The 27,407-nt window shown below is 41.4% G+C and overlaps 1 protein-coding gene and 1 long non-coding RNA gene across 4 annotated transcripts in view; one reads left to right on the top strand and one right to left on the bottom strand.

The window, feature by feature from the left end:
• cyp26b1 (cytochrome P450, family 26, subfamily b, polypeptide 1) overlaps positions 1-13,090 on the bottom strand; it is a 34,852-nt gene extending 21,762 nt beyond the window's left edge. Inside the window, exon 1 of one of the 2 annotated variants that reach the window (NM_001278821.1) lies at positions 12,887-13,090. In NM_001278821.1, the coding sequence (NP_001265750.1) occupies positions 12,887-13,090 (204 nt within the window). Of the gene's footprint in view, positions 1-1,634; positions 1,686-12,886 lie in introns of those variants that run through there. The other variant, XM_078935718.1, reaches the window with a different exon arrangement.
• A 7,957-nt stretch (positions 13,091-21,047) lies between these two features.
• Positions 21,048-21,693, top strand: LOC144987245 (uncharacterized). Of its 2 annotated transcripts, XR_013651118.1 has the most exons (3): positions 21,048-21,168; positions 21,336-21,405; positions 21,539-21,693. It is a non-coding gene; the product is annotated as an uncharacterized LOC144987245 (long non-coding RNA). The 2 variants fall into 2 exon arrangements; XR_013651117.1 differs by lacking the exon at positions 21,048-21,168 and having other exon boundaries at positions 21,269-21,405.
• The last annotated feature ends 5,714 nt before the right edge of the window (positions 21,694-27,407 follow it).

Below are 27,407 nucleotides of genomic sequence, written 5' to 3'. Positions count from 1 at the left end.
TGTACTGGTGTTGTGGAGCATCATCATCGTCATCATCACCAACAACAGATGATGCGTACTTTCCTGTCAGGTTTCAGCACAGTTACGGTTCACTTGGATCTCATCTCCTCATTCTGTCACCGCGGCAGATTCCAGCTGCTCTCTCTCTCTCTCTCGGTACAAACTGTTGACCCGAGGTGTTTTGACAGCTCCGGTACACTTCCTCATTTTACTGTGGCATGCACACACACGCTAACGGGTTCCCTCCACCGCCCTGGGGTTGTGTGTGTGTGTGTGTGTTTTTTAAAGCTACATTTTGCTGCCACATGGATGTGGAGTGGTTTAGTATGTCTGCCTGGCAGGCGCACGAACACACACACTCAAACGGGCCAACTCAAAGGGAGTTCCTCAGGCAGCGAGACAAGGCTGCCTTTCACACTCCCAGATACAGCATCAGATTGGACTGATTGTGTACTCCTTTTTCGGTGAGAGCATTATGTGTACTTTCTACTACAACTTATATTTCCATTGCTCCCAACTTTTTTGGGACTTTGGCAGCAAACTGAAGGTTTTTATCTGTTGTTCTGTTTAAAAATACTGAATTTACCAAAACGTATTGCAAGAAATGTATGGGCGGAGTGATATTTAACATTTAACACATTCCCCCTAACTGTCCGCCTCAAACCACGGAGACCACGCACACACGTGTGCACATGCGGGGCAAGTATGGAAAATCATGATGCCATGTCGCCACGGCACTCCTGCAGGAGAAACGCATATGGCGCCCGCGCGCACACACACGACACACAGAGCCGAAGCGCAGCCGCAGAGACGCCGGCGTCACAGCTTCTCACCAAAACGCAATTTCCCCCCCAAACATCAGTGGAGCAGAGGAGCCCTCACTGTAAACACAAAAAAAGGGGGGGGGGAATAAATAAATAAAGCCCAGAAACCAAAATTACCACCGCAACATTACGGCTGATTTTACCACCATGTCAGAGGCAGCGGGCTCTGATGCAAGATGAAAACCATAAAAAGGCTTCTCTTAATGATGGCGGGAGACGTTTTCAAGTCCTTTTTTTTAATTTTTTTTTGTGGTCATGATGCCTGGCAACTAAGAGAAGTACAAGCTGGCGGCGGAGACACAAAACATGATGTCTGCACCACCTGATTTTAATTTTTTCCAGCTCCATGCAGTCAGCAGCTGTAATTTCGTAAGTTACGCTTGGACAAAGACTGCAGTCACATGCACTGCATTTTATTTACAGTTTGGCTCGCACAACTGTCTTTCTTTAAACAATTCCCACTTTTGTGCGACTATTTCAACCACAACCTCTAGGATATTATTGCATTTATCAAAAGTGTTTTAAGAGGGAGATTTTTCAAATTTGATCATTTTGCAAACATTAACACTGGTAACTCACCACGATCTCCGCTTTTTCTTTACATTAATGCAGTTTGATGTTTTATAAAGTTATGAAATGAATATACTTATAATATTTTTTAATTTTGCCAGATTGGTTGAATTTTTTACAGAAGTTACGGCGAAACACGTACAAATTCGGTTAACACATGGTCTATAATCTAAACATTTTAAAGTTTTAAAGTGTCTTGTTTAGTTCAGACATCTTTTAACGTAAATTTAAATGCTGTACCTGAAAACAGACTCCAGATACCAGCGGTGTCACCATGGAAACCACAGATTTAACTGTCAGTTCTAAATGAAAACCACAGAGCTGCCTTTTCCTCTTAATTTTTATTCTTGTGGTTAATTTTAATGCAAAGACAAATCAATAGATAGATGGCTTTTATAAAAAACAAGTCATTGGCTGTGTAGTTTAAAATCAGTTATGCAATTATGCACTTTTTACTGTTTCGATTGAAATAGCCATAGGCTCTTTAAATATTTAGATATTGAGATTTAGCTAAAATAGTGACAAACATTGCAATATTTAAGTCTTTATTTGTTACAGTTTAAAGGACATTTTAACGTTAAAGTGTTCGTAAAGTAAGTAAAAAAGGAAGTAGCTACACTTAAGACCAAATTTCCTCTGTTTGACGTTTTGGCTTTCAAGGACGAAAGTTAGGAATTGGGATAAAAATGAGTTAATTTTGACTTTTTTTTAATCAATCCATTTGTTTCCACAAAGATCTCAGTTCACCTTGAGGTAAGAATAAAACTGTCGTATTTGAAAATGGGGCTCAAACAGAAGCTTGGTTAAAGAGAAGAGAGGTCAAATCAAGTCCGAGTTAGAAAGACATGCTGGAAGGAAATCATTTCATCAGCAAATAGAACCCCTAAAGTATTTTAGCTGTGTTTGTTTCTACCGTCTGGTCAGAGTGGTTCATGTATTCTGTGATGTCAGCCGCTACAGAGTCTCTTTTATACTTTTTTCAACAAAACGTGATCCGATATTTCTAAAGAACGCCAATAAAGGAGGGAGAGGGGGAGTTTTCTAGAAGGGTTTTCCACACACAGCATCATTACACACTTTCTGAGTAGCGCCACCCCGATCACAGAAAATCTCATAAAATCTCCCTGTTTCTCTTGTTCTCTACACACACACACACACACAAACACATACGCACACACTGTCCCAGGACAGCGAGCTAACCCGCCGGCTGTGCTAAAAATACCTCCGTCTGTTCTGTTAGGGTTGGCCTGGGGGCGAACTTGGGCCGGGGCTTATAAATGTCCTCTTTGTAACGCAGTGGAAATGTCCAACAAATGACTCTTTTATTAGGGCAAGACAAAAAACACAGCTAATTATGTTTACTCAGATCAACCCACACACACACACTCTATGTGCCAGTGTGTGAGAGGAGTTGGTGAAAACGTCTGCATGGGGAGTGGGAAAGTACAAATACAGGGGCTGATTCGGATTTTTCTGACTCCAAACGACGATTGGAGACTGTCCCCTTTAATCCTTCACCAACACAAAACCCAAAGTGACAAAATGCATCCAACATGAATTACTAACTGATCCCTATAATGTCAAAGGTCAACATAAGACAGTAAACGTAAAAACTGAACTAAAGGTTTCTTCAGTGGAAACATAGATCTTAATCCTTCATTTCAAATTTACCAAACTATAAAACTGAAATGGGAATTTGAGGTTTTTGCCAAACAGCCTTTGCTTTAATAAGCTAAACAGTTTACCCTTGTCCCTACAAATTGTACCGTCTTCCACTTAAACAGGCTGGTGTTCTTACGGAGGCTTACCTGTTGGTAAGGTAGAACGGGTCTGACAAGAACAGTAGGGTCCCAGCCAATCATAGAGCCTGAATTAAAAATGGTCTTCTTCATCAGTTTTCCTGGTTTCACCGTTTATGTGGCATAAACCGCTCTCATTGGATGCCGTAATTTTGGCTTTTAGCTCTTCCTTTAATGAGACTAGTCTTATTATGTCGTTTTTATGCACACAAATTAGCATGTTGTGTGCACAAATGAGCATTTCATGTGCACAAAGGAACTTTTTTACAATTATAGAGTTTACATTAAAAGACAACACCTGTATTGTAATATTGTCAATGTGCTTTTATTTCTTTGGTATTTTGTGTGCACAAATTATTTGTTGGTAAAAAATGATAATAAAAGCCCAATTTGTGGCCACAAAATGCCAAATTAAGGGAACAATGTATTTACTTTCTTTGTTTTCATTGTCGTGTCTAGGGCTCCGTAGGGTCCTGTGTTATGAGTGTTGGAAAACGGCTCACTAAAAGAAGCATTCCCATTTGTCGTCAATTCCTCTAAAGAAATGTTCAAATGTCCTCCACTTCTACGAATTGTACTTTAAAAAAAAGATATGGTTCACTTATTTTTACAAGCTACAATGCCAGTCTAAGGCTCAGATGAATCATGGGTAACGTGGGCTGCTATAGTCCATTGTACTGTTTTTACATGTTGAAAACCATATTTCTAAGGAATATTAGTCACGGTGGGAGGGACTTGTTGTTTTTTTTTTTAAATCAACTTGGTACAAATCAACAAAACGAAATAAATTTGACCCAAAACAGAAGAAGAAAGCAGGAAATGAGGCACGGCCCATACGTTCATGAAACCTGTGTTGGGAAACCAAGTTCCTACAAAGATTTCAACCATAGCTGCTTGACTGACAGGTGCATCCACACACACAAAGGTAATACCAGGAATCTCCATGGTAACACCTGAAATAAAGGTTAAGATGAAAAGTGAAAAAGCAGCAAGAACGGCGGAGAACAACAAGAGAGGAAACGAGGTCAGAGGCGGTGAGGGAATTCCTTCTCTCCTTTCAGCTGTCAATCATTTAGCTAGTGCCAGAGATACCAAGGAACCAGTCTGTGGGTTTCTGTGTGTGTGATTGTGCGTTTGAATGGTGCGATAGGTTCTCCGCTCGACAATGAGCGCCGTCCCTTTGCGTTCACGCCACCACATCACGGAGACACAGAGGGAGGAGGGGAATCAGATGAAATAAGAAAGTGGGATGAGTGAAAGGAAACTAAAGAGAGCGTACGGAAAAAAGAGGAGGAGGGATTAGTAATAGTGGAGGGAAAAAAGAAGGTGTAAATGAGCAAAGGGCCAAAAAAACGGATGTAGAGAAAGCGAGCGCAGAGCGTGGCAGTGGAGGCGGAGAGATGGGATGGCTGCTCGTTTCTAAAAGAACGGATTGAAAAGCGGAAAAAAAAAAGTTTCAGATGGTTCAGCCAGAAAACACAGAGAATGGAGAGAGGAGAAGCAGGGAGGACTGGCCCCTGACCCGGGGACATTATAAAAAGGGAGATTATAGTTGTTCAAAACTCTCTAAGCACTAACCCCAGGACCCCAGCTAATACCTCAACGCGCACACACAAACACACAAACACTACAAGGAAATGCACACAAACAGCTCCAAACTCACATGCGGCGCTGAACTACTCGGCTTCCACTGTTATCGATGAAGCATCTGCTGTAAATGTCCACCCGGAGCTTCTTCAACACATGACCTTGTACGTGGAGCCTTCTTCCAATTTCATGAAATTTTACATTAAAAAATTTAGATTTTTCTTTTTAAAAACCGAAACTTTTACAACAAGGTTTTTCATATAAACCTATAAGACAGCAACTGCAAAAGAGAACATTAAACGTGTTTAATTATCAACGAAATTTCTGGACTTAATTAAAGGAAAACTACTTAATTTAAAAAATATTCTTCAAAGAAAAGTGTTCAGTTAACGGCAGGAACTTTGATTCAGAAAATGTTATTTTTTGGGTCTAAATGTATCACTTTCTCCGTTGTAAACCTTTCTGACGAACAAACATTTCTTGACTAATTACTAATGTTTATTTCGTCCTTTTGTTTCTGTCCATAATATGTGAATCATCAGGAATTTATTTATTGAAATGTTTTATATAATCTAAAACTCCCAACAAAATGATGATCGCAACTTATAAATCACTATTTATAACCACAAATATCACATTTTAAAAAGTCAGTGTACGGAATTTTTTTTTTTTTAAATCACCTATTGCAGTAAAACATGAAAGCGCATAATACTTAAAGTAAAGGTTGACGTTAAATGAAAAAGTGAAGACGAAGCGTGATTTTTCCATCATGTAAAGTACAGCTCCATCATGCGGAATTCTTGACCCGTTAAACCTTCTTTTCCTTAGTGATGTTAAGATGAATTGATGCTTTTTTCCACATTAAACTTCTTTTGTGTTATTGCGGTAGGAATAAAAAAGTCGTGAGTCATTTTTGGACAGCCGTGGGCAGAGACACACGGTGGACCGGCGCTGGTTTTCAGGTTCCGTGAAGGTTAATCCGCTTCACGCTACAGATTCAATAAAACTTGGACCTGAAGCCGAAATCTCAAAAAAACTATTGTCATACGTGACATCAATGATCAGAAAAACTGTACAACTAATAAGTTTCAAGTAAATATAAGTCAATTTTTTTGTAGCTTTTTTGGTTGATGAGTCCTACTTTCTTCAAGAAAATGCAAAAGTACAACAGACACAATCATAGAACCCAAACAGCGACAGAAATCAAGTATTTGAGTCATCTCTGCGATAAATATGTAGTTTGATAATTCCGCTTTTTATTGTGAGACAGTTTGAAAGCAGAAAACTGATGGTTTGAGCTTTAACCCCTCTACAACACAATTGTCCGCACATGTCATTCAAAATATGGAAAACTAGAAATTGGAATCATCACTGAGAGAAACCGAGTCAATGACGCCAAATTTGTTGTTAAACTTTTTACGTGTAGATTTGAAAAACCGACGAGGACGTCACTAAGAGAAAGAACGACTCAGGGCTCTACTCGCCCCAGGACGAGGCCGCTGGAGGAGGGAGCAGAGTGTCCTCGGGGTGAATCAAGGGGCAGCGGTGAACGCTGCCAGTACCTCCTGCTAATCTACAAGAGCAGGAGGCGGTCAACGAAGATGGACGGATGGAGAAAATGAGGCCAGTGCTAACTATACCCGCTTTTTTTTGACTCAACTGCACAGTTGAATACGTGAGGAGATTAAAAAAGACGGATGCTAAAGATGAGGGGTAAGCAAAAAATTCAAATAAACGACTGGACCAAATGGGAAGTTTTAAAATGTAAGGACAAAATTCTGTGTAAAATAACGATAAAACGGAAAAAAATTACAACTTAGTGGATAAACGTACAATTTTTAAAAAGAGGTTAACGTGAACTATTTTTATTAATTAAGACAACAGAACATGCAGTTAGTTCTTCATCATCAACTTGACTACATTATGAATTTTTTTTAATTTTAGCTGGAAAACAAATAAGAACAAACAGGGAGAAGCTTAAGGCTAGCTGGGTGCGCGTCCTCGGAGGTTCAAGGGTCCTGCCTTGAATGTTAACACTTTTACGCCACACACACACCAAAGGGCTGCCCCTTGTGCCCGCTCAATGAACTATGTATCTCTTGCCGAGCACACAAACACTTGCCAGTTCCCTGCCATGCCAAAAGAAAGAAGATGAAAACAAAGGAGAGACAAAGGGGCGGCGCTCTGGATTCATTTTACATCTACGGGGGAAAACAAATGTACATCAAAATATTTTGCATAGGAAGTTTCTGTTGTGCGCTTGTGCAGCCTTGAGGCGGAAACACAGTAACCCGCAATAAAGAAAAGGTCACATTTCCTCCACTGGTGGAGCCCATTTAAGGGACAATTTGAGTAATAACAAGGAGAGCAGAACCACCAGACCGCCTTTCATGGATTTAAGGAGAATGTCCAAAACATTAATTTGATATGTTTTGTTAAATAATAGAAATCTGCACATGGACTGGTAAAGTATAACTAGCTCTAATTGGAAGTAATGCACCAATGTATAATAACTACTTACAAAAAAGGTAAGTATAATAAGAGTGAGATTATTTATGAAATAATTATGTTTAGTATAAGTGTGATTTTAATGAATATATATATATATATATATATATATATATATATATATATATATATATATGTGTATATATATATCTATAAATATATACCTATATGTGCATATATAAGTGTATATATAAATGTGTGTATGTATATATATATATACACACATACGTATACGTATATATATATACATATAGGTATATTTATACATATATATATATATATATATATATATATATATATATATGTATATATATACACACACACACACACATATATATGTATATATATATGTATATATGTAGGTACATGTATATAAATATATGTGCATATATATATATGTATATACACATACGTGTATATATATATATCTCAATATATCGATATATAGATATATGTTCCAGTTGTTTCTTGTCTCATTTTAGTATTTTGTTTGTTTGTTTTGATTTCTTGAAATGAACCACTTCCAAAAGTCCCTTTTTTGTGAAATATAAAAAAAACATTCTGAACTATAAAAACCCATTTGAAAACAAATTTCTCTCAATATCTCAAAGCTAGATTTTTGTCAAATCTGTTTACGTTTTTGCATCAAGCGGATTTAACAAGACTGGAAAAATTCAACTCTTTCGAAATCTCAAAGTACCTCAATAAACCTGACAGCAGCAGGTCTTTGCATGTCTTGATTCAGAGGAAAGAGTTCACGATTAGAAGCAGAATAGCAGAGGAACACTCTTCCTTGTTTTATGATTGTGTTTGGCATTCAGGAGTGGTATAACTTGGCCAGCTTTCCTTTATACTTCCTCACTGAACAATTTCTGTGTGTCTTCTCTGATTTAATTTGTAGGGTTACAGTCGGAGACATTTTCTGATTTCCGCATAATCTTTCCTTGTTAAGCAAGAGGAATGAGCAGAAAGGGGACTTTTCTCGATCTACCAATTCGCTTTATATTTAAAAAAAGAATATGTCAGCTATAAATTACAGAGTATTTTAGACATAACTCATAATTTTTAACTGATAAAGAATGTAAAAAAAAGAGGAAAAACTGTGTGACTGTAATTAAAAGATAGTTCAACTTAAGGATTTTCAAAGTCCACATTTTCATAGTTTGCAGTTTATATTTCCAGTTACAGTTTCTTAATATCTGAAATATTATCTAGTCCTTAAAATGCTCACTTTTCTGTTCATCCTGGAGCTGCACCAATATTAATGCTGCTAAAAAATCTATGCGTTTATTGACGTACATAAACACAAGGACTTTGTTCAGAGTAAAAGTTGCTCTTAAGTGTTTGTCTTAAGTTGCATCCTTTTTCTAAAACGACTTTTGAATTCCTATTTTTTTTTATGTTATCTTTTGGATGCTTTAGTAGCTATCGTATTTACTGCATAAACCCAATCACGACAATCTGACATTTATTTATTTTTATTTAGGAATTTGGATACATTTGTAAAGATGACTATTGATGTTGATTTAAGAAACACAACTAAATAAAGTAAATAAATGTACCTGGATCTGTCGGAGGTGCAGATGTTCACCTGTATCACCAATATGGAGCTTATTCAGCTATTTGGACCACAAATTGGTTCCATGAAAAAGAAAACCTTCATGTCTGGTTGACATAAACTCTCTTCCTTCTTTTGGTAACTTATGATAGGTAAATAATCAAAGCAGTAAGACAGACTTTGTGATGTATGCGATTAAATTGGTGAAGATTTATCTTGTTAAACAAATATTTAAAAAATCTGAATGTCAATTTTTTATTGAAACACGTGTTTTGACCAAATTTGATGCACTGAAATTTGAATTATATGTCGTGTCTCGTTTTTTCTACTTTTCTTCACTTCTTATTTGAGAAGACTCTGTTAATACAAATGGCTCTAAGGGCACTTCACCATCATATTAACATTTGGAAAGAAACATCCAGATTTCAACAACTACTCCTTCTTTTATGTCAGGAATGGATATAAATGGTTTTCCATGTGTACCCGTTGGTTTAAAAGCTAAACGTAGGTATGCAGTTCTTGGTCCCGGAGTGTCTGTGCGTGTCGCTGCTCTGTAGCGCTCCCACTTGGCACCGTCCCTTCAGAGAGTTCAGGCTCTTAACCAGAGCAGACAGCTCTTTGGCAGAACAGTCATAACACTTTTTCTAACCACAGATCGCTTTCAAATGGATCCGTCACAGAAATGTGCACTGCTGCGTGAGCATGCCTGCTGAGGTTCAACTATACTGGAGGTGTATACTCTACACACACGTTATGACATTTAGTGTTTAGGTTGGAAATATATAAACAAACACAATGATTCTTTGTCATAATACATTCAAGCGTTACAGTTTTCCTGCCTAGCTAAAACTAAACTATTCTCATCGTCTGTCGTTGGTTTGGCGGAAAATCGTTAAACATAGCTAACCCTGTAACGCCAGAGCTTTACCTCCAATGTTGACGTTGGGTAAATTATCGTCAACTGTTTACACAATTGACATTATTCCAATGGATTCAGAAGCGCACAAAAGCAGCTTTGAGCTGATATGCAACACTTTGAAGGGTTTACGTAATTTACAAAAACCAGCTGATTCTGACGTAAACTTATGCTTAATAGCGTAAAGCTGCTTTAGCTCCAGTTCGTTGAATTTTCTTAACTTTTCAACCATTTATGCAATGACCACAATTCCTACAGATTCTGAAGTTGACAAAAGCAGCTTTGCGCTGATGTGCAACATTTTACAGTTGGGAAGTGTAAACGCAATAAAAGTAAATTAGCTGATTCTAACGTCCACTGTTGCAGAACGCAAAGTTGCTTTAGCTCCAGTGTTGACATTTGTTGAATATTCGTAACTTCCCAACCATACATAATTAACGAAATTCCAAAGGATTCTAATATGGGGAAAAGCAGTTTTGGATTGATATGCAACATAAGTCACATTAATTGCGTAAACTATCTTAAAGTTACAGTCGTTTAAGGAGCGTGTGTTGCCGGCGACAACTCCAGTGTTAAAAGTTTAACGAAAGTCTGTTCTAAAGACAAAAAAAAGCCTTTGTGATACTCGGATATCAGAACCTAAAACTTGTCTCTGCTGCCCCCGTGTGGTAAAGACTTCAACTCACACTCAGGTCAAAGTTGACAAATTAGCCACATTTTCGCATTAATTTGCACTTTTTCAGATCCCTTTTTCCAAAAGAGACTAGAGCAACAAATCCAGCAGCTGGGACTGTTGTTGGCTCCTCCCACATCCTCATGCATCAACCGCAAACACCAAAAAAAGCTCAAAGGTGGAGATATTTTGTTTGCTGTAGATCTTTAAACCGGAGTTAGCAGCAACATGTCACAGCTAGCAGAACCCAGATCCAGCAATAATAGGACAACATGTTGTTGTATTTCATAGAAAAGCTTCATCTGAACTATTTTTAATTTGGAAATGTTCATTACATTTACACAACATTGAAAAATTCAATGGCTTTTAGCAGCAGGGTTAGCTAAAAGTGAGTGCTTTCTAGCTAACCAGCGTTAGCACCACTATTGGTACTAATTTCTTCTTTTATTTTATTTATAACAGCATTTAAAAACATCTTGATTAGATTTAGGGTAAATCTAGAAAAACAACATTCCAAACCGATGAAAAACATTATTTTTTTGCTTTTCTTTGAACTCTATTCGTGACTATATAAGTGAACTGGACTGAGAGGCCCCTCCTCCCTGGCATTCCAAACAGGAAGTGACACCAAAAAACCCAAAATCCCACAGACTTCTACAGACAAATAAACAGCTATTACTCAGTCATTCTATTTGTGAGAATAATCATTCTTACTCTATGTTTTATTTCTAATTCTTAAAAAAAAAGTATTTTTAAATTATTCAAATTATAAACTGACCAATCAAATGCCTCAATAGAAGGAGGCGGTTTCAAGTTGAACATTCAGAATATTTGATTGACAGATTTTGCGTAACTTGCTTTCGAGTGGGTGTGGACTTACAACAAGCTGACTCCTGATTGGAGAGTCAACATGGCGGCGATAAAACGGTGACTGAGCCAGAAATAAGCCATTTTTTTGTGGGCGACGTCACACTCACACAGTCCAGTTCTCATATACACTCAATGATCCTTCTTCAAAGCTCGAACTTAGTGATTGACCTGTAAGATGCTTCTTTGGCACCCCCAGTGGTGAAACAGAGACACAGCAAGAGAGAACTTAAACCTGAGTGACATCTACAATATTTACAACTTTAAAAAATGAATGTTGAGGTAAAAAAACAGTTTGATTTGTTTTGTTTTTTTGGTCAAATATTGACACAAACAGAAGATTTTTCTCTATTTTTGTGACTTTTTATAAAAGTTCTGAACCAGTGATGTAAAACATTCTCCAGATACTGAGAAGACCACCTCAAAGAATAAAGAGGAAACAAGGATGAAGGTGCCATCAGGTTCCTCTGACCCACCCTATAGTTCCCACCGTGTGGATGAGGATCAACGCAGCATCTGGCCTCATCTTTCATTGTATTTAGGAGGTCTGGGTGCGTTCGCTCCTCGACCTTCGCTCTGATCTCACTTCAGAACATCCAGATCCAGCAGCGGTGACGCAGCAGCCAGAGCTCTGCCGGCTCTCCAGGCGTCTGGATCCAGTCGGTTCCTGTGAGTTCAGCCGCGCGCTGCCTCCGTCTGTCTGTCTGTCTGTCTGTCTGTCTGTCTGACCACCCACCACCACCACCACCACCTATCTATCCCCTCACCATCATGAGCTTGGCCGCGGGCCTCGGTTGTATTCCGGCAACGCGTCTCGCGCGCTGTCAGATGAAACCGAGAGGAGCACCGCGAGTTTCAAGTCGCACGCGCCAACGCCGCTGAGCTGTCCTGCGCTGCCGTTTGGGAGTCTGACTCTGTGGATTTTTTGTTCACGTTTTTGTGACGATTTAACGAAGAGATCGTGAATAACAGGCGCTTTCATGAAATGACTGGGACTGTTTGTGGCGTACGCACGCGCGCTGCCGGCTCTGCTGCTCCCGCAACTTTAAACAGGCTGTCAGTCAACTTACCAGCGCTGGAATCGGAGTTGCTGAGTGATTTCTGGAGCGTGACGCGCGCCGGAACGTGTGCCAAACGCAGCCGGGACGCGCAGGATCCGCGCCGTCATCCTTCCGAACCGATCAGTACTTTACTCCAGAACAACAAGCCCCGGGAAATCCCTGCAATCCCCGTCTTCCAGCTGCGTCAACAGTTCACCACCGCACCAGACGCGCAGTTTGACCCCGCGGCGCGCCGCGGTGACGCGCTGCGCTCCTGCGCAGAAGCCGATCTGATCCCCGCTGAGAGAGAAGGATCAGATCTCGGACGGCTGGACGCGCACAGACGGAGTGCAGCGCTTTGATGACCCCATCAGTGCGCGTATGCGCGCGGCGCGCAAACCTCTCTAAACTAACTGACGGAATGAAGCCAAAATCCTCCAAATCAGCCGCAACAATCATTTATTTAAAAAATAAAATCATATTTTTGGATAATGGACAAAGTGCAGACGCGCTTCAACACCCCCCTCCCCCCTCCGATTCTTACCTGGAGGAGCCAGTGGCAGGTCTCTCCGATGAAGGGGAAGCCCATGGAGCCTTTGGGCATGGGCAGCTTGCAGTTCTTGTCTCGAGTGGCGGTCCAGCGGAGCTGCCACAGCTGCTGGGACACCACCAGCAGCAGCGCCATGGACACCAGGCAGGCGGCCAGGGTGGCCAGAGCGGACACCAGGTCGAAGCTGTCGAACAGCATGATGGAGCAGAAGAATCTGGAGATGGATGTGCTCAAAAGTTTTTTGTTTTGGTTTTTTGGAGGGGGGCTGATGTCAGGTCGGTTTCAGACGCTCTGCTCTGCGCGCGCGCTCTGGAGATGCTCTAAAGAATGAATGAAGTGTGCGCACTGGGACTTCTTTCACTCACAAACTCTTGATTTGAATTTTAAAACCAACAAAAAAAAGTGTTTCTATGCCTCGAAAGAGGAAATGAAAGTCGGAGATGCTGCAGGTGGAACAAAGCCGGCAGCCTTTGAAGGAAAACCCTTTAATGGCTTAAACGCTGATGACTGGAATCACTCTTGGCTGAGGAGCACCCTGCAGTTTGAAATGTCATTTTCAGTCTTTGCTATGGGTCCTATAGTTTTTTTTTTTACTTGGAGTGAAGGAAAAATCTGCAGTTGGATTGAGACGCCGGGAGACACGTGGAAAAAGTGAAGCGGAGCACCAGAGCTCACAAGAGATGAACTTTTTTCAAAGTTCTGCAAAGATGGAAAATCTTGGCTTAAGAGGGAAATAAAATCTTCCAGGAGTGGCGTCTCTGTGAACTCCAAAAAAAAAAAAAGAGTAAAAAATGAAAAGAAAGTCAAAAATCTTCTGCAGAAGTTTGGATCTCTGTGGGTCAAAACCCGAGGAGTTCACGCACTGTGGAGATCCGTGAACTTCCAGGGATGAGAAGGTGCGCAGGAGATGCTCCGTCCTCTTTCTGCTTCTCTCACTTTCTGTCGTCTCCTCTCCTCTCTGTGTACCTTTCTGCCTCTGCGCGGTCCTCGCTCCCTCCCTCTCGGTGCCTACAAGTCACCCTCAGTGCGTGCGTGTGTGTGTGTGTGTGCGTAAAAGAATGTGCGTGCGTGGAGCCGGAGGCACCAATGAGTGTTTGTATAGCGCAGAGGCAACTGGAAGGCGAATGGGCGGCCAAGGGCTCCCGTCGCGCCCCTCCAACCCCACCCCACCTCGCTGCAGCTACGGCCAAAGAGGCAGCGAGTCTCCCCCCTACCATCCCTCCCCTCTGCTCCACCTCCTTCAGCTTCGGGAGCACCCCCCCCCCACACACACACACACACACACACACACTCAAAGGGAGGGGTTGGTGGTGTAAAGTGAGCGGCAAGCGGCGCAAGAGGAGAGGAGGCTCGGAGCGTGCTGAGGCTGGCGCGGCGCCAGGCGCAGAGGAGCAACAGCTTGCAGAACTCCGCGCGCGCGCTGCAGCCGCTCACCTGCGCTCTCCATGCGCGGATGCGGGCTCACCCGTACCGACGTGTGTGTGATCACACACCCGTACCGACGTGTGTGTGATCACAGAGCTGCAGGTCAAACGTGGCTTCAGAGGTGAATTTTGTTTTTTATTTTTTGGAAACGCGGCAGATCGCGTTGCGCCTTTGCGCACGAGTTTTCGCTCCTTTCTAGTACGTTGGGGGAGATTTGGTGGCTGAGTCACGTGACTTTTATCATTTTGAGTGAAACACAGTTCGAGAAGAAACCGTTTAGATCAGTGGAAGTGTTGGAGGCCCGTGCGTAAAACTGTTTTCCTTCCTTATGGATGTAGATGAAACGTTTGTTCTTTCTACTTCCCCTGTTCATCTTCATCATCCTCTTCCTCTTCCTACGTCAACGCTGCTTGATCGCGTTAATCAGCTAAGTAAGGGTCACACATGGGCCTCCCCCTCCTCCCCCCGCAACGACCTGATCCCCACAGAACACATGAGGGAATTTATCAGGTTCTTTGGATCCGGGGCGGTGGGTGTCACAGGTGGTTACATAACCAAAGAGCCCCCCCCCCCCCCCCCCTCGTTCTTTGGCATCCTTTCATCGTCTTCTCGTTGGTTTCTTCTTTCTCTCCATTTTTTTTCTGAGCCCATCATCCAGAGGCTTTCCGGATCTTTTTTTTTCCTGCTCCTCATCTCTCCGCGCAAACTCTTGTTTTGGTGGACTGCGGCTCGAGGCTGCCGCCTAGCGGAGGGAAGCGGCACTGCAGCCGCTATGACATCAGATGAAGATGAATTTCCCTTTATTTCCTCCTGCTTTTACAGGTTTGTGACTCATTAATGATGCCTTTGTTCACAAAAACCTTTCATTCACAAGTAACTAAAAACAAAAAAACTCACAATCAATTAGAGTCTAGACCTACACTTTTTTGCGTGTTTTTCTCTGTCTTCCTTTTTAGCATTTTTCTTTCGCCAAGTTTGAAACATCTGTTTCTCCCCCATGTTTAATTCTTTGGGCACCACTGGTTAAAAATAACGTTTAAAGTCTTTTTTTAAATGTTTCTGGCTCTTTACTTTATGGATTTGTTACAGAAAAAGTGACCTACAAGCAAAACTCTACGTTTTATAAATTTTAACTTTAACTTTCTTTATTATACTATTTTGTTTGAAAGTTTAAAATATTTGAAACCACAAAATAAAGATTGAAGCACTTTTTTTTTTTGCATGTCAAAATGATTTGAACATTTAATTTTAAAAGTCGGCTTAAACCTGGAGAATGTTGTCTTCTGGGCTTTTAAAGTTAAATTTCACTTTTTTTGCCGTTCGTTTTGGGTTAGCAGGACTCCAAAAACAGACCAAAAGAAAAAAAGACAAAAGAAAAACCATAACCACAGTTAACGTTTTGTGGCCCACAGCCACTACATACTTCCGTCCCGTTTCTACCAGGCCTCACCGGCACAAAAGCTGCAAAGTGCTTTTTTTCCTAAAATGGTTGCTTCTCTGTAGGTTTTATCTCCATAGCAACCATATTATATTTTGGTCACCTGGGGTTGAGGAACAAGTGGATCTCATTTTTAGAAGAATTGGGAAAAGTACATTTTTGGATTTCCGTAGCGACGGAGGTTTTTTGTTAGCTACGCCCATATTCCTTATATGGTCATAGCATATGCTATAGTGTTTCATTCAGCTTGAGACAGATTCGTGTAATACATTTTCACATTATTCTAGTAAATAAAAACCAAATGCAAGCAACAGCTCGCCACACTTCCTTTTTTTGGTTTAGGTAGAGGATTTGGAACTTCTTTTAGCCTAATAAGATATTTTGGCCCCATAATACTTTTGATGGTTTTGGCCGCTGTGACATCATCAGTTTGTATGTGTGAGCTCATAAACCATTTTTCATGAATAATCCTACATTCTTTAGGTGATTAAACGCTGATAACGTTTTATTTTATCTCTTAAATGCATTTAAATTCATCTAAAAAGCTTCTATCAACTATTATCTCACAGAAACAGTGAGAATTGGTTCAGAAAAAACAAATTATCAGAAAACTATTCAAATGAGTCGACAGGACTTCCTCTGATTTAGCAAACATTTCCAGAAACTGTATACATTGAAGTTTTTGCTTAGATTTTCTTTTGGATTTCACAATAAAAGCCTGAGAGTTGTGGTTGCATGCAGAGTGCAGGTCGTCCCACTTATGACAGCGGCTGAATCACAGCGGCCCTGAAACTGATTTAAGGGAGTGTCAGCTCAGAATAGAACTATTTCTACTAGAGTGAATGACAGGAACCTCTGCTGTGGTGAGGTCATTGCCGTCTCATCTTCTGGTTACAGTTTGACCTCAAGCTGGTTTGATTTTTCTGATCAATGATCCAATCTCCTGACAGATTAGGTCATTGTGACAAACGGAAGCTTTTATTTTGAGGTTAGTGACCAGCAGTGAGGTCACTGTCGGCGTTGAACCTTCAATCAGCATTTCTTTTCCTTCTGTAGAGTTATTTTGGATAGAAGACGCTTTCTTTTGCAACTTGGAAAAGTCTGTACCTTTACATTCTGCTTAACCCTTTTATGCTCATTTGGAAAATAAGTACCATTGACTCCCCAATGTGAAAAGTATTTCTGTGATATTACTTTAAAACATTAAAGGCAATATTTTCCAAGCAAGGTTTTGTATTTTACTGAACAAAGTGGAATTTTGAGTTGGTGAAACCTAAAATTACAAACTTATTTATATACAAAAATTTAAAGTCAAAATAATTGTTGAGAAAAAACTACTTAAAAAAATTATTAAACTCAAGTGGGCGGTACTTAATAAAAAAAATTGTATAATACTTTTACGTACTCGGATGTATTCATTTCAATGAAGTCTTTAAATTTACGTTTTGATGATGTTACATTTTTTGTTAGGACTGAAAAGAATTTAAGAAATACATGGATGTCTTTTATTTTGAAAAGATGTATTCAGTGTGCAGATTTAAAAGTACTCTGAAAATGCCAGATAGACGTATAACAGTTTGAACCATCATACCATCGTAGTTTAGCCATAACGTAATTGAGTCAACATTTAAAAAAAACATTTAAAAAGACAGAATTTGGGGAAAACGACAGCCTTTCCACTTTTCTTTGCAGAATTTTCATTTGAATCTATTATTTGATCCTCTTAAGGCGTTGAAACTTGATCGAGTTCCAAATATCGACTGGACCACGTTAAAACCTTCATTAAGGCGAAAGAACTTGAGTCTATCGTAACTTTTCCACGTAATTCTGACGGGGAAAAAAAGCGCCGATGAACCTTAGAAGCATCTTTCTGGCCCACAGATGTGCAAGAACATGCAAACTCCAGCCGGGATTCAAACCAGGGCCTTCTCCCTTTGAGGCCAGAGGGCTAACCACTACACCACTGCAATGCCAACTTTACATTCAGTTTTTTTTTTTTCAAAGACTCACCTGTTTTTGGTGAATTGGAGTCCTTTTCCTGCCGCAGAACCCCAAATCTCCCGAGTGGGAAGTGGAGGACAGAAAAAGGTCGCTAAAGGGCCCGAAAGCAGCGTAGCAACCCCATACCATCACACTGCCACCCCCATCTTTGACCGAGTTCATCTTTGGAACCAATAGTTGAGATGGTTTCCATGGAAACAAAGAGCTTTCATGCTTGATGAGGTCGGGTAGCCATCAAATCTGAGAAGAGAAACAAAGCGTTTTTCCTCCAAAAAGACGACTTTTTCCCATGAGGCCTTTTGCCTCCCAGGTCATTTTCTAGGATATAGTTTCTGCAGAGCGGCAGGAGTTCATTAAAGGTTTGCCCCTGATCTGGGGGGGGGGGCTGTTGGCGCCGAGTAAAGCCGTCCCCACTTCCTGTTACCCATCTGTTTACACTCTCTCCTGCTAGCTCACAGCCCCCAACACCCCCCAGCCAACGCCACCGGTCCAACAAAAATGGCGGCCAATATTGGAGCCGTCAGCCGAGCAGATTGAAGAGAAAAACAAGGACGCACACGGACGTAGTCGTCTACGAGTGGATGCATCTGCATGGAGCAGGAAGCTCGTCGTATTTATACGATCTTTTCCCCAACGGCATTTCCGTCGGCTCCTGAATTACAATTGGAATAAAGAAAAACGCAGAAATGCAGCCTAATTTCCTTTATGAATGTCCTCCATCATGTTGAAAACCCCAAAAGCTCTATTTTCATCAGAGTGGCTCTCTAAACTCTAAATGAGGTGAGGAACAACCGACTCCCTGAAGGTGCTAGAGTCTGAGATGCTGCTCGTCTCTCTGACCGGAGTTTTAACTCGTTTCTGGGAATAATCTGAATGATGAAGCTGCGTCGCAGTGAAAATGCGGCACAGATGTGTGAATGTTACGCACAGCCCAGCATACAGTTGTTGGAAAACACGCTTCACCCTTTGAACCCGCCGGAAGAGGATCCGGTTGTTTCTGAGAGCCGATGACCAAAACCAAAACGTGGGACTCGCAGCCTCCTGCTCCGCCCACGACGGCGAAGAGCACGGCTGCTTCAACATCTGATCTGAATATCTGAAAACCCTCCGCCGGAGCCGCAGTTGACCTCTGCTGCTTTACCGGCTGGTGACCCCTGGTGTAATGGTTGGGGTCGCAGAGGGGGAGGACGTGTGCGAGCTGGATAATTAGTCCTTTGGTGTAGCGGCGGCCGGCGTGTCGTTGTGAAAGCTCCGACGCCTTATCTGCACATTCCAACGCCGTGTCCCTCTAAGCTCTTAACACCGAGCCAACTCCCGCTCCCCTCAGAGCCTCTGTGTGAGCGATGATGTGCTGCCGGGGAACACGTTTTCAATTTCCTCTGACCCCGCCGCGACCTTTCACAGCCAAGGTGTTTAGCTTAGGCTTTACGGGGCTTAGGGCGACACAGGAAGTGACAGCGGCGAGCACAAAGAGGGCAGCCAAAGGGAGAAAGGCCCGCTCAGAGAGCGGAGATGTTGACATTCAGGTCTAACGTCACTCCAAATGTAATCCGCTGCAGTTCCAGTGGATTTCCAGGTCAGCCGTTGATGGGAAACACTTCACTGTATATGAGAACTGGACCGAGTGACTCCTCCCCCAAACAGGAAGTACCTGCTGGTTCCAAGAAACCAAAATCCCACAGAGTTCAATAGAGAAATAAACAGCTGTCAGTCATTCTGTTGTTCAGAATAACCGTTCTGGGTCAGATATTTTTTATGAACATCTTCTTGTTAATTGTTTTATTTTCCCCAGTAGTTCAAGTTATAAAATGACCAATCAGACGCCTCAGTAAAAAGTAGGTGGAGCCTGCTGGGCCCCCCCCCCCCCACTTCCAACGTTTGATGGACGGATTTTGTGTAGCCTGCTTTGAAGTAGACTTCCAACAAGCTCCCGCCTGATTGGTGAGAGTGGTTGCCATAGAAACATGGACGGAGTGAGTGCGACGTCTCCGACAGCAATTTCTTTACTTCCAACTCCAACCAAAGGAAGTCAGTTCTGGCGCTATTTGTTTCACGGTGTGGACGCCGCCGTGTCGGAGCTAGACGACGTCAGCCAGCAGGGAATGGTCAGAGTCGGTCTGAGGCATTGTTTCTATGGCAACCACTCCCACCAATCAGGCGGGAGCTTGTTGGAAGGCCACACCCCTACCGAGGGTCTGTGTCGCAGAAGAATGGCGAGGGAACGGACAATTCCGCTGCAGTGAATCATTTTCCATGGTTGACGTCACACTCGCTCGCTTCAACCGTCTGAGTCAACGTTTCTATGGCAACCACTCTCCCCAAACACGGGTCTTTCTTGTTTTTGGTTTAAGAAAAACAACATCTCTTTTGGCGAGTAAAGTTCTGAGCAAAGAAAGCCGAAACCAAACCTTCTCTTCATGTTTTTAAATTAAATCCAACCTTTATTATCATGACTTTAGAATCAGACTTTTTTTTTTTTAATTTAAAGTTAAATAAACTTTTTAAACGGCTATTATTTCTTGGGAGTTTTGGGCCAAACGGTTTTCCAGGCATCATTCCCACCTCCATCTGAACTCAGTTAAAGCTCAACACCGTAGAGAAAACAGCCTAAAAGTCGCTTTTTTTCCTCCACTGACAGAAATGCTGATTAAATAAAAACACAGCAGAAAAAAGCAGAGTCACAACGCTTTGTTTCCTTTTTAACCCTCCAGATATTTCTTTTTTTAAATAAATATAAATCTGCTGCCGTTTACGGGACACAATGAAAAATGTCTTCCAGGTTTGACCAAAAACAAAACATCTAAAAACAAAATCAGGGGGAATAAAAGTGACGGCAAAGGTTTGGGGTTGGAAGGATTAAATCAGATTTTTATAAGAACCAAATGACAAAAATACAATGAATTCGGATTTTCAAAATGAAGCTAAAAATAAAAAGTCTGATTTTTAAAACATTTCATCGGCATCTACTCCTCACGACATTCTAGACTTTGTTGTTCAAGACGCAAAACTGCAACAATCTCATGCAGAACATTGAGGTCAGATTGAAGTGTAACAACAGAAATGTGATTTTGTCATTTCTACAGTTGTAATATCTTATTGATGCGCTTTTATTTTGATGTAATGTCTCATTGTGTTCTAGGTATATCCTGTTTAGGGACCACTGATGTAAATGTGCATTATTGCAAATGAATGAAGTCCTTTTGGTTTCTCCAGAGGACATTTGGGGCTGTTCAATGATACCAAATATGAGGGGGGCGGGGCTCCAGGAATCATGGATTAAACTGGATTTTTGCTGAATTTGGATAGGATGAATTTTTTTCCCCAGGTCATCAGGAGGACTTTAAACCAATGAGTTATATCACTAGAGGAGATATCACGTGATTCGTCATGGGAGGAGAGCACCGCCATCTTGGTGAGGTCAAGTCACTGCTGCAATGCATGCATGTGAACACATTTTTTGCAAAATGCCACTTCATTGTGCGGGTTTCAACCGCCAAAATCAGAGAAATGAGTCCATGAAGGAGGAAGGCAGAACATTTCACAGGCAGGTAATATCATTTTTTTCTTTTAATGCTGCAGGGGCTTCATTAATAGTACACATGTTGACATGCATGATGCTGCAGGACTATTATCAGCATGTAGGCATGATGTACGTATAATTTGGTGTTGACATAAATGTAAACTTTATTATGTTAAACCTGAATACAGTATACTAGGACTAGGCTATTATAGTAATATAGATTTATACATTTTTTGACTCAGTGACTGAACTTTTCTTGCAGGTTGGATTCAGACTTAAGGAAAAAGTGGGCCTTAGCTATGAAAAGAGCTAACCCAGATGGATCACCATGGTTACCAACTAGTAATACAGTCTGGATGTGTTCAAACATTTGTGGAAACAGATTTTGATTAAAGGCCAGACTGTCTGCATCTGTTAGCATCTGTGTTACACTAATTGATCACTCACATGAATTAGTATAAATCTATTGTTCTTCTTTGTTTTCTTTAGGGTAAATCTATTGTTAACTTTTGGACTTTTTGTTTAAATTATTTATTTATTATTTATTATTGTTATTATTTATTGACTTTTTGTTTATTTATTAATATTATTTATTATTTTTATTGACTTACCATTGATTTATTATTATTAGTGACTTATTGTTGGGTTTTTCTAAATAATTTAAATTACATGTCAAAGAGGTCTAAAACTTCTAAATGTTTTGAAATTATTTTAAAAAATTCTTTGTACTAATTTTTTTATCTGTAAGAAGTCCTGCAACTATGCATGTTTCATTATAATTTGAGCTTTTAAGGCTGACTGTTTCTCTTCTTTTACAAAAACAAATGATGTATATATAATATATATATTATACATTAATATATATTTATAATCATATATATATATATATATATATATATATATATATATATATATATATATAATATAAAAGCTACTTAGATGTCGCTAAAGGCTATAGAAATCATTGTCATGTGGGGGCCGACCACCTCACCAAGATGGCGTCGCGCTCCGCCACCGTTGGCCAGGCTTCTCAAGCGGGCGTGTCTTCCTCTAGCGATATAACTCATTGAATTAAACCTACAACTATTTAACACTGACTTGAATCAAATTAAACTTTATTTATATTATGGAGTTTTCATAAATATGCAACAAACAATAAAAACATTTTTCAACTTGAAAAGCAAAGACTATAACATACTCTCTCTCCACTGTGCAATTTGTAACATATTTTCTGTGCAATACTCAACAGGAACCACACCGTATCACATTGATATTATATTATTTATTTGTGTCTCAATGTAAATGGCTGGTCGGGACCAGAAAACCTAATTTCGTTTTATCATGTGATAAAATGACAATAACGTTTCCTGATTCCAAAGATCTTTGCACATACAAAAGTGTTCCTTGATGTGCGCTGTCCCAATCACATAAATAAACAAAAAAACATCCAAACAAACAAATAAATTAAAAAAATGGTGTCTGATGTGCCAAACTTCACTTTTTTTCCTGTTAAATTTAAAACCTACAAACATGTTCGACACACCTTTCCATTTTTTCAGTTTGTGACACTTTCAGTTCTTCTCTCTTCACGTTTTCCTTTTACTTTGAAATCTGCTTTAGTTGGTTCCATATTAAAAATCTTCTTCTAAATATTCAACCACAAGTTAGTTTTTGAGATGAAACTAAGTGGAGCTTATTTGTAGCAAAGTCTGACTGAATCTTTGATTCTGATTGGCTGCAGGGCGTCCATTAAAAAGTGATAATGCACACATAAAAACCAGTTCCGGTCACATAACTTAAATGTTCTGTATCACGGCGCTGGCTTCTTTAAAACAAACTTTAGCTTCATCATCTGGACAACAACAAGCGGTGAGACGTAAACTTTCTCCCTAAACGGATCCTTTTTTTTAGCCCATCGTGACCATCAGCAAAGACACAACGCTTTCCTTTGCCGCTGCAGTCCAGGTCGATGCCATCTCAACTGTTACCATGACAACGTGCCGCAGCACGTACCAAACAGTCCGCTTTTGGGGAAAAAGCGGTTCAACCTGTAGACAAAAAGCCAAGAAAAAAAGTACTAAAAATTGATTGAATATTTAGTTCTGTTGTGAATGACCATGGCATAAGTGGGATAAAGGCCTTTGAGGTGTCAGACATTGACGGACATCATGTCGGACAGTAGATTTCTGATAATAGACCCCTCATCAGACATTATCTCTAACAGTATTGGTGGATTCAACCCCCTAACCAACAGGTCCTGCTTTGGAAAAAGATCGGAAACCTTTTACGACACCCGTTTGAACCCTACTAGCTCCTTTTGGCCTCCAGCATAAAGCTGCAAACGCACAATAACACACACACAGGAACACAACCAGGCAGGAGCAGCGAGAGGACAACAACTAAATCCAGAGGAAGCAGCTGTCCCAGATGTGGCGGAAGGCTGGTTTCAGAAGCAGATGGAGGTTTTCCACTCGCTCCGTAAAAACAAGCAGAAACTCAAATGAATTCGATCTGCTGCTAATGAAGGATATCAGGATGTGCCGTTCGCAGTGTTGAGAAAATCTAACGAGAGAATAACGAGGCTGATTTTGTGAGGTCATCAATCTGTCTCTGAACTTTTTCCAACTCTTCGTACGGACAGAAACACGTCGGAGTTCTGCAACATTCCTCGAGGAGCGTCTCCAGAGAAACTTCTGGATTCCTTCCAACACGAAGGAAGCCCGAGCCTGTGGCATGTTCGATGCCCTGGGGACCCGAGGTCAGAGACCGGCTGTGGCTCAGCGGTCCGCTCCATCATGCAGATTTCTTGAACTAATGAAGGAGCAAAGTGGCTGTCCCTCTTCGTGCCAAATTGTCTGGATGGAGACTTGTGGGTAGACTTCTGAGCGGAGCGAGGATGTGGGTTCTCCCGCTGCTCCTCGAGGTCGGTGTGTGACGACTTGATTAAAGCTTGGCTTGATGACATTCTGACTGGGATTCTTTTTGATTTGATGTTGGTGTGAAATAGATGAGAACGTTGAGGGTTCTCACGGTGAAGACGGATGGTGATGAGGCTGTGAGAAATTTAACGAGCCAACCGGTGATTGGGATGCACCTCGGAGGCAAATCGTAACCAATAGGAGGCGTCACTTACACCACAGTGAACCAGCAAGGGGATTTTATTCTGCTTCTTACTGCCCTTCATGCCCTGAGATTATTAGGGCAGCAACGACATCTTTCCATTTCTGACGGTCCTTCAGTTGTTCCCCAGGTGTGTCCAAATTCTCTCAGCTTGGCTTCTACTGTTTGGCGCCAGGTGATCCTCGGCTGTCCTCTTTTTCTCTTTCTTCTCTCAGTGCTGTCGTTATGATTGTGTTTTTCACGGTACATCCTTAAACCTCAGTCCCAACTGCCTTTACAGGTGGATACGGGGCGTCTATCGTTGAATAACGGGAAAAGCCTGTACGCAGGCGGTCGGCACGGAATAGAAAGGTTGTTGACCGCTCAATGTTGAGCGAAAACCTTTTTTTCTACAAGAATGTTGTGGATGTCAGGTTGTAGTGAACACTCCTCTCAACGACCCTCCGGACAACCCAAAAACCCTCATGTACCTGTACGGGTCATGTGACCAGAGCTTATTAATGACACTGTTGCTCAGTAGATTCTTAGCATTAACCACTTTTACCTCCTTTAGGGCCCGTGCATGGTGGTGTAGTGGTCAGCACTCTTGCCTGCCTTCACCCCCTGACCCTACACAATACAGAGTGGAACTAGAAGCCAGATTAGCATGCAGCTAGCTAGACTGAGGTCACTCTGAACACACCTGATCCAGGTCATCAGCAGCAAGAAGTCGAGGAAAAGCTGGAAAACCGACATGGAGGTAGATCTCAAGTAACCGGATTGAGCTGCTCTGCTCTGGTTTGTGGACTTTCAACGGTCAAAGGTCTGCTGTCGGTGGTGATTCTCATTCATCCAGGTGACCTTGTCCTGAAGTTGAGTCCTGGTATCTGATCTTAACATCTTCAATCTTGAAACGTTTCACCACTAATCCAACATTTCAGGGTTTTAAGGTCAGATGCCATGACTCAACGTCAAACTAAAAGTTCTACTGTGTTGAGTCATTTTATTTTTCAATTAGAGGTTTCAACATTACACTAAAACGTTGAAACACTATACATTTATAAAAACAGTGTTCTGGCTGAAGGATAAAGACCAAGCTCAATTGAAACTAAAAAAAGGAGAAAACACAAATAAATACATAATTTCAATCTACAGCAGGCTTCCTCATTGACGACTTTTGTCACCAAAAAAACAAATAAAATACAACAAATGAACCACAAAAACAGAATAAGACAGATGAACCTTTCCATCATGTCTGTTTTGCTTTATCTTCTTATTCAAATATGCTATTTTTTCATCTGTTTCTCTCTGTTTTCTGTTTAAATAGACACTATTTTCTAGAATGTTTTTTCGTGTGCTTCTGCTGTGAGGTTCTCCCAAATTTTCCTTCAGATTCTTCTCCATCCATCCATTTTCTTAGCCCACTTTATCCTTTTCAGGGTCACAGCGCTGCTGGAGCCTAACCGGGCTACTGTTGGCACAAAGGCGGGGTAGCAGGTTCATTTCGTGGATGAGAACATTTTCTGGACCGGTCCACAGAAAGACGATCCGGCTTTGCTTTATTTGCCGCTAACTAAATGCTGCAGGAGTTTCATCCGCTGTGGCCATCTCTTTGTTACGGGAGCAAGAATGAAAGCAAAGGACGACAAACGGACAGAACTAATGGATGGAAACGGCAGAACCTGGAGGAGGAGACGTCTCCCACTGCCTCCATATGTGCCAATGCATTGATTGTGATTATCAGCCGATCACACAGGAAGTGTGGCATGTTTCTGCCCATCTTTTAAAGCTCGTCCTTTTAAACGTAGCCAGCTTGCCGAAAAAGCGCCACTTCAGAACGTCCCATTTCTATCCCGTTACAGGCTGCTGAAGTGCAACAAACAGGGTGTTGGACGGCAGACTGGTGTTCTGCTGGGTCAGCACCGCGCCGTGACGTCACACCAACGTCCACGCAGAAACCTCTCCAGGTGTCCCATCCCCCGCTGACAACTGCACAGCTTGGTGCCGGCAAGACACCGCTAGCATCGTAAAGCTTTGTGTCTGCGCCGCAGGGGCCGGCGGGACGCTCCACGCACGTCCAACAGCCAACGCTTCCCATCAGCATCATGAGTTACACGCGCTCTTCCTGAAACGCTCCGACACCCCTCTGGTTCTGATCAGGGCCTGATCCACAACACATGTGATGACACACCGCCATGGCGTCAGTCAGAGCCGTGTGTTCGAGAACACGTCTCGTCAGACGGCTGAGATGCAGGGAAGTGGTAGTTTATGAGACTGCAATATTGTTTAGGAGCGTCTTCGTGGGACGAACACGACCGGTGAAGGAAGTAATCCGTGAATCATGTCCGTTTGCGGTTTGTAAATCCAGTAGTTCCCCTTTAGTCCTGAATTTCACAATCAGAAGCAGAAAAAGAAAAGCAGGACTCTTAGGTGACGTGATTCTAGCTCAAATTTCGAACTGAGAGAAGACAATTTACGACTTTAGCCGATCGTGTCAAATGAAGAAACCAAAAAATTGGTGTTAAATATAGATTTAACAAGCCTGAAACAGTAAAAAAAAAAAAACAACCCTCATGTTTATATGGTGTTCAACTCTTAGGCTCGTGTCACACAGCCACTACGAACATTCTTCCCAGTTTCCACATAAGACATTTCCGTCTTTCGTGACACGTGCGTGATCTACGTCATTCATACGCGTTTCTTGCGTTCGTCATTCGTCGATGCGCTCTGGCGTCCGTCGAGCGTTTTGGCCGACGGATTTTTATGTGAATTCGGTTTTGAGATGTTCCAAGTTTTTGCAGTGTTGAGAATTACCCGGCTTATGCTCTGCAGCCTTTTTCATGATGTTGTAGCCTTCTATTGTTTTACGAAAAAGAACTTTTCATGGTAAAAAAATGTAATAAACTCATTCAGTGAATCGCCTTTCACAATGCAGATCATTTCAGGCGACCAGAAATAGACATCAAACTAGCTTTTAAACAGGGTTTTGGTCCAAATTCTATCCACATTTTTAAATGACTTTCTACACTGTA

The sequence above is a fragment of the Oryzias latipes genome, chromosome 18 (assembly GCF_053564925.1).
Source record: "Oryzias latipes strain Hd-rR chromosome 18, Olatipes_Hd-rR_3.1".
NCBI classification, from domain to species: Eukaryota; Metazoa; Chordata; class Actinopteri; order Beloniformes; family Adrianichthyidae; genus Oryzias; species Oryzias latipes.
The sequence above is the reverse complement of the archived record's forward strand: the minus strand, read 5'-3'. Positions and strand labels throughout refer to the sequence as shown.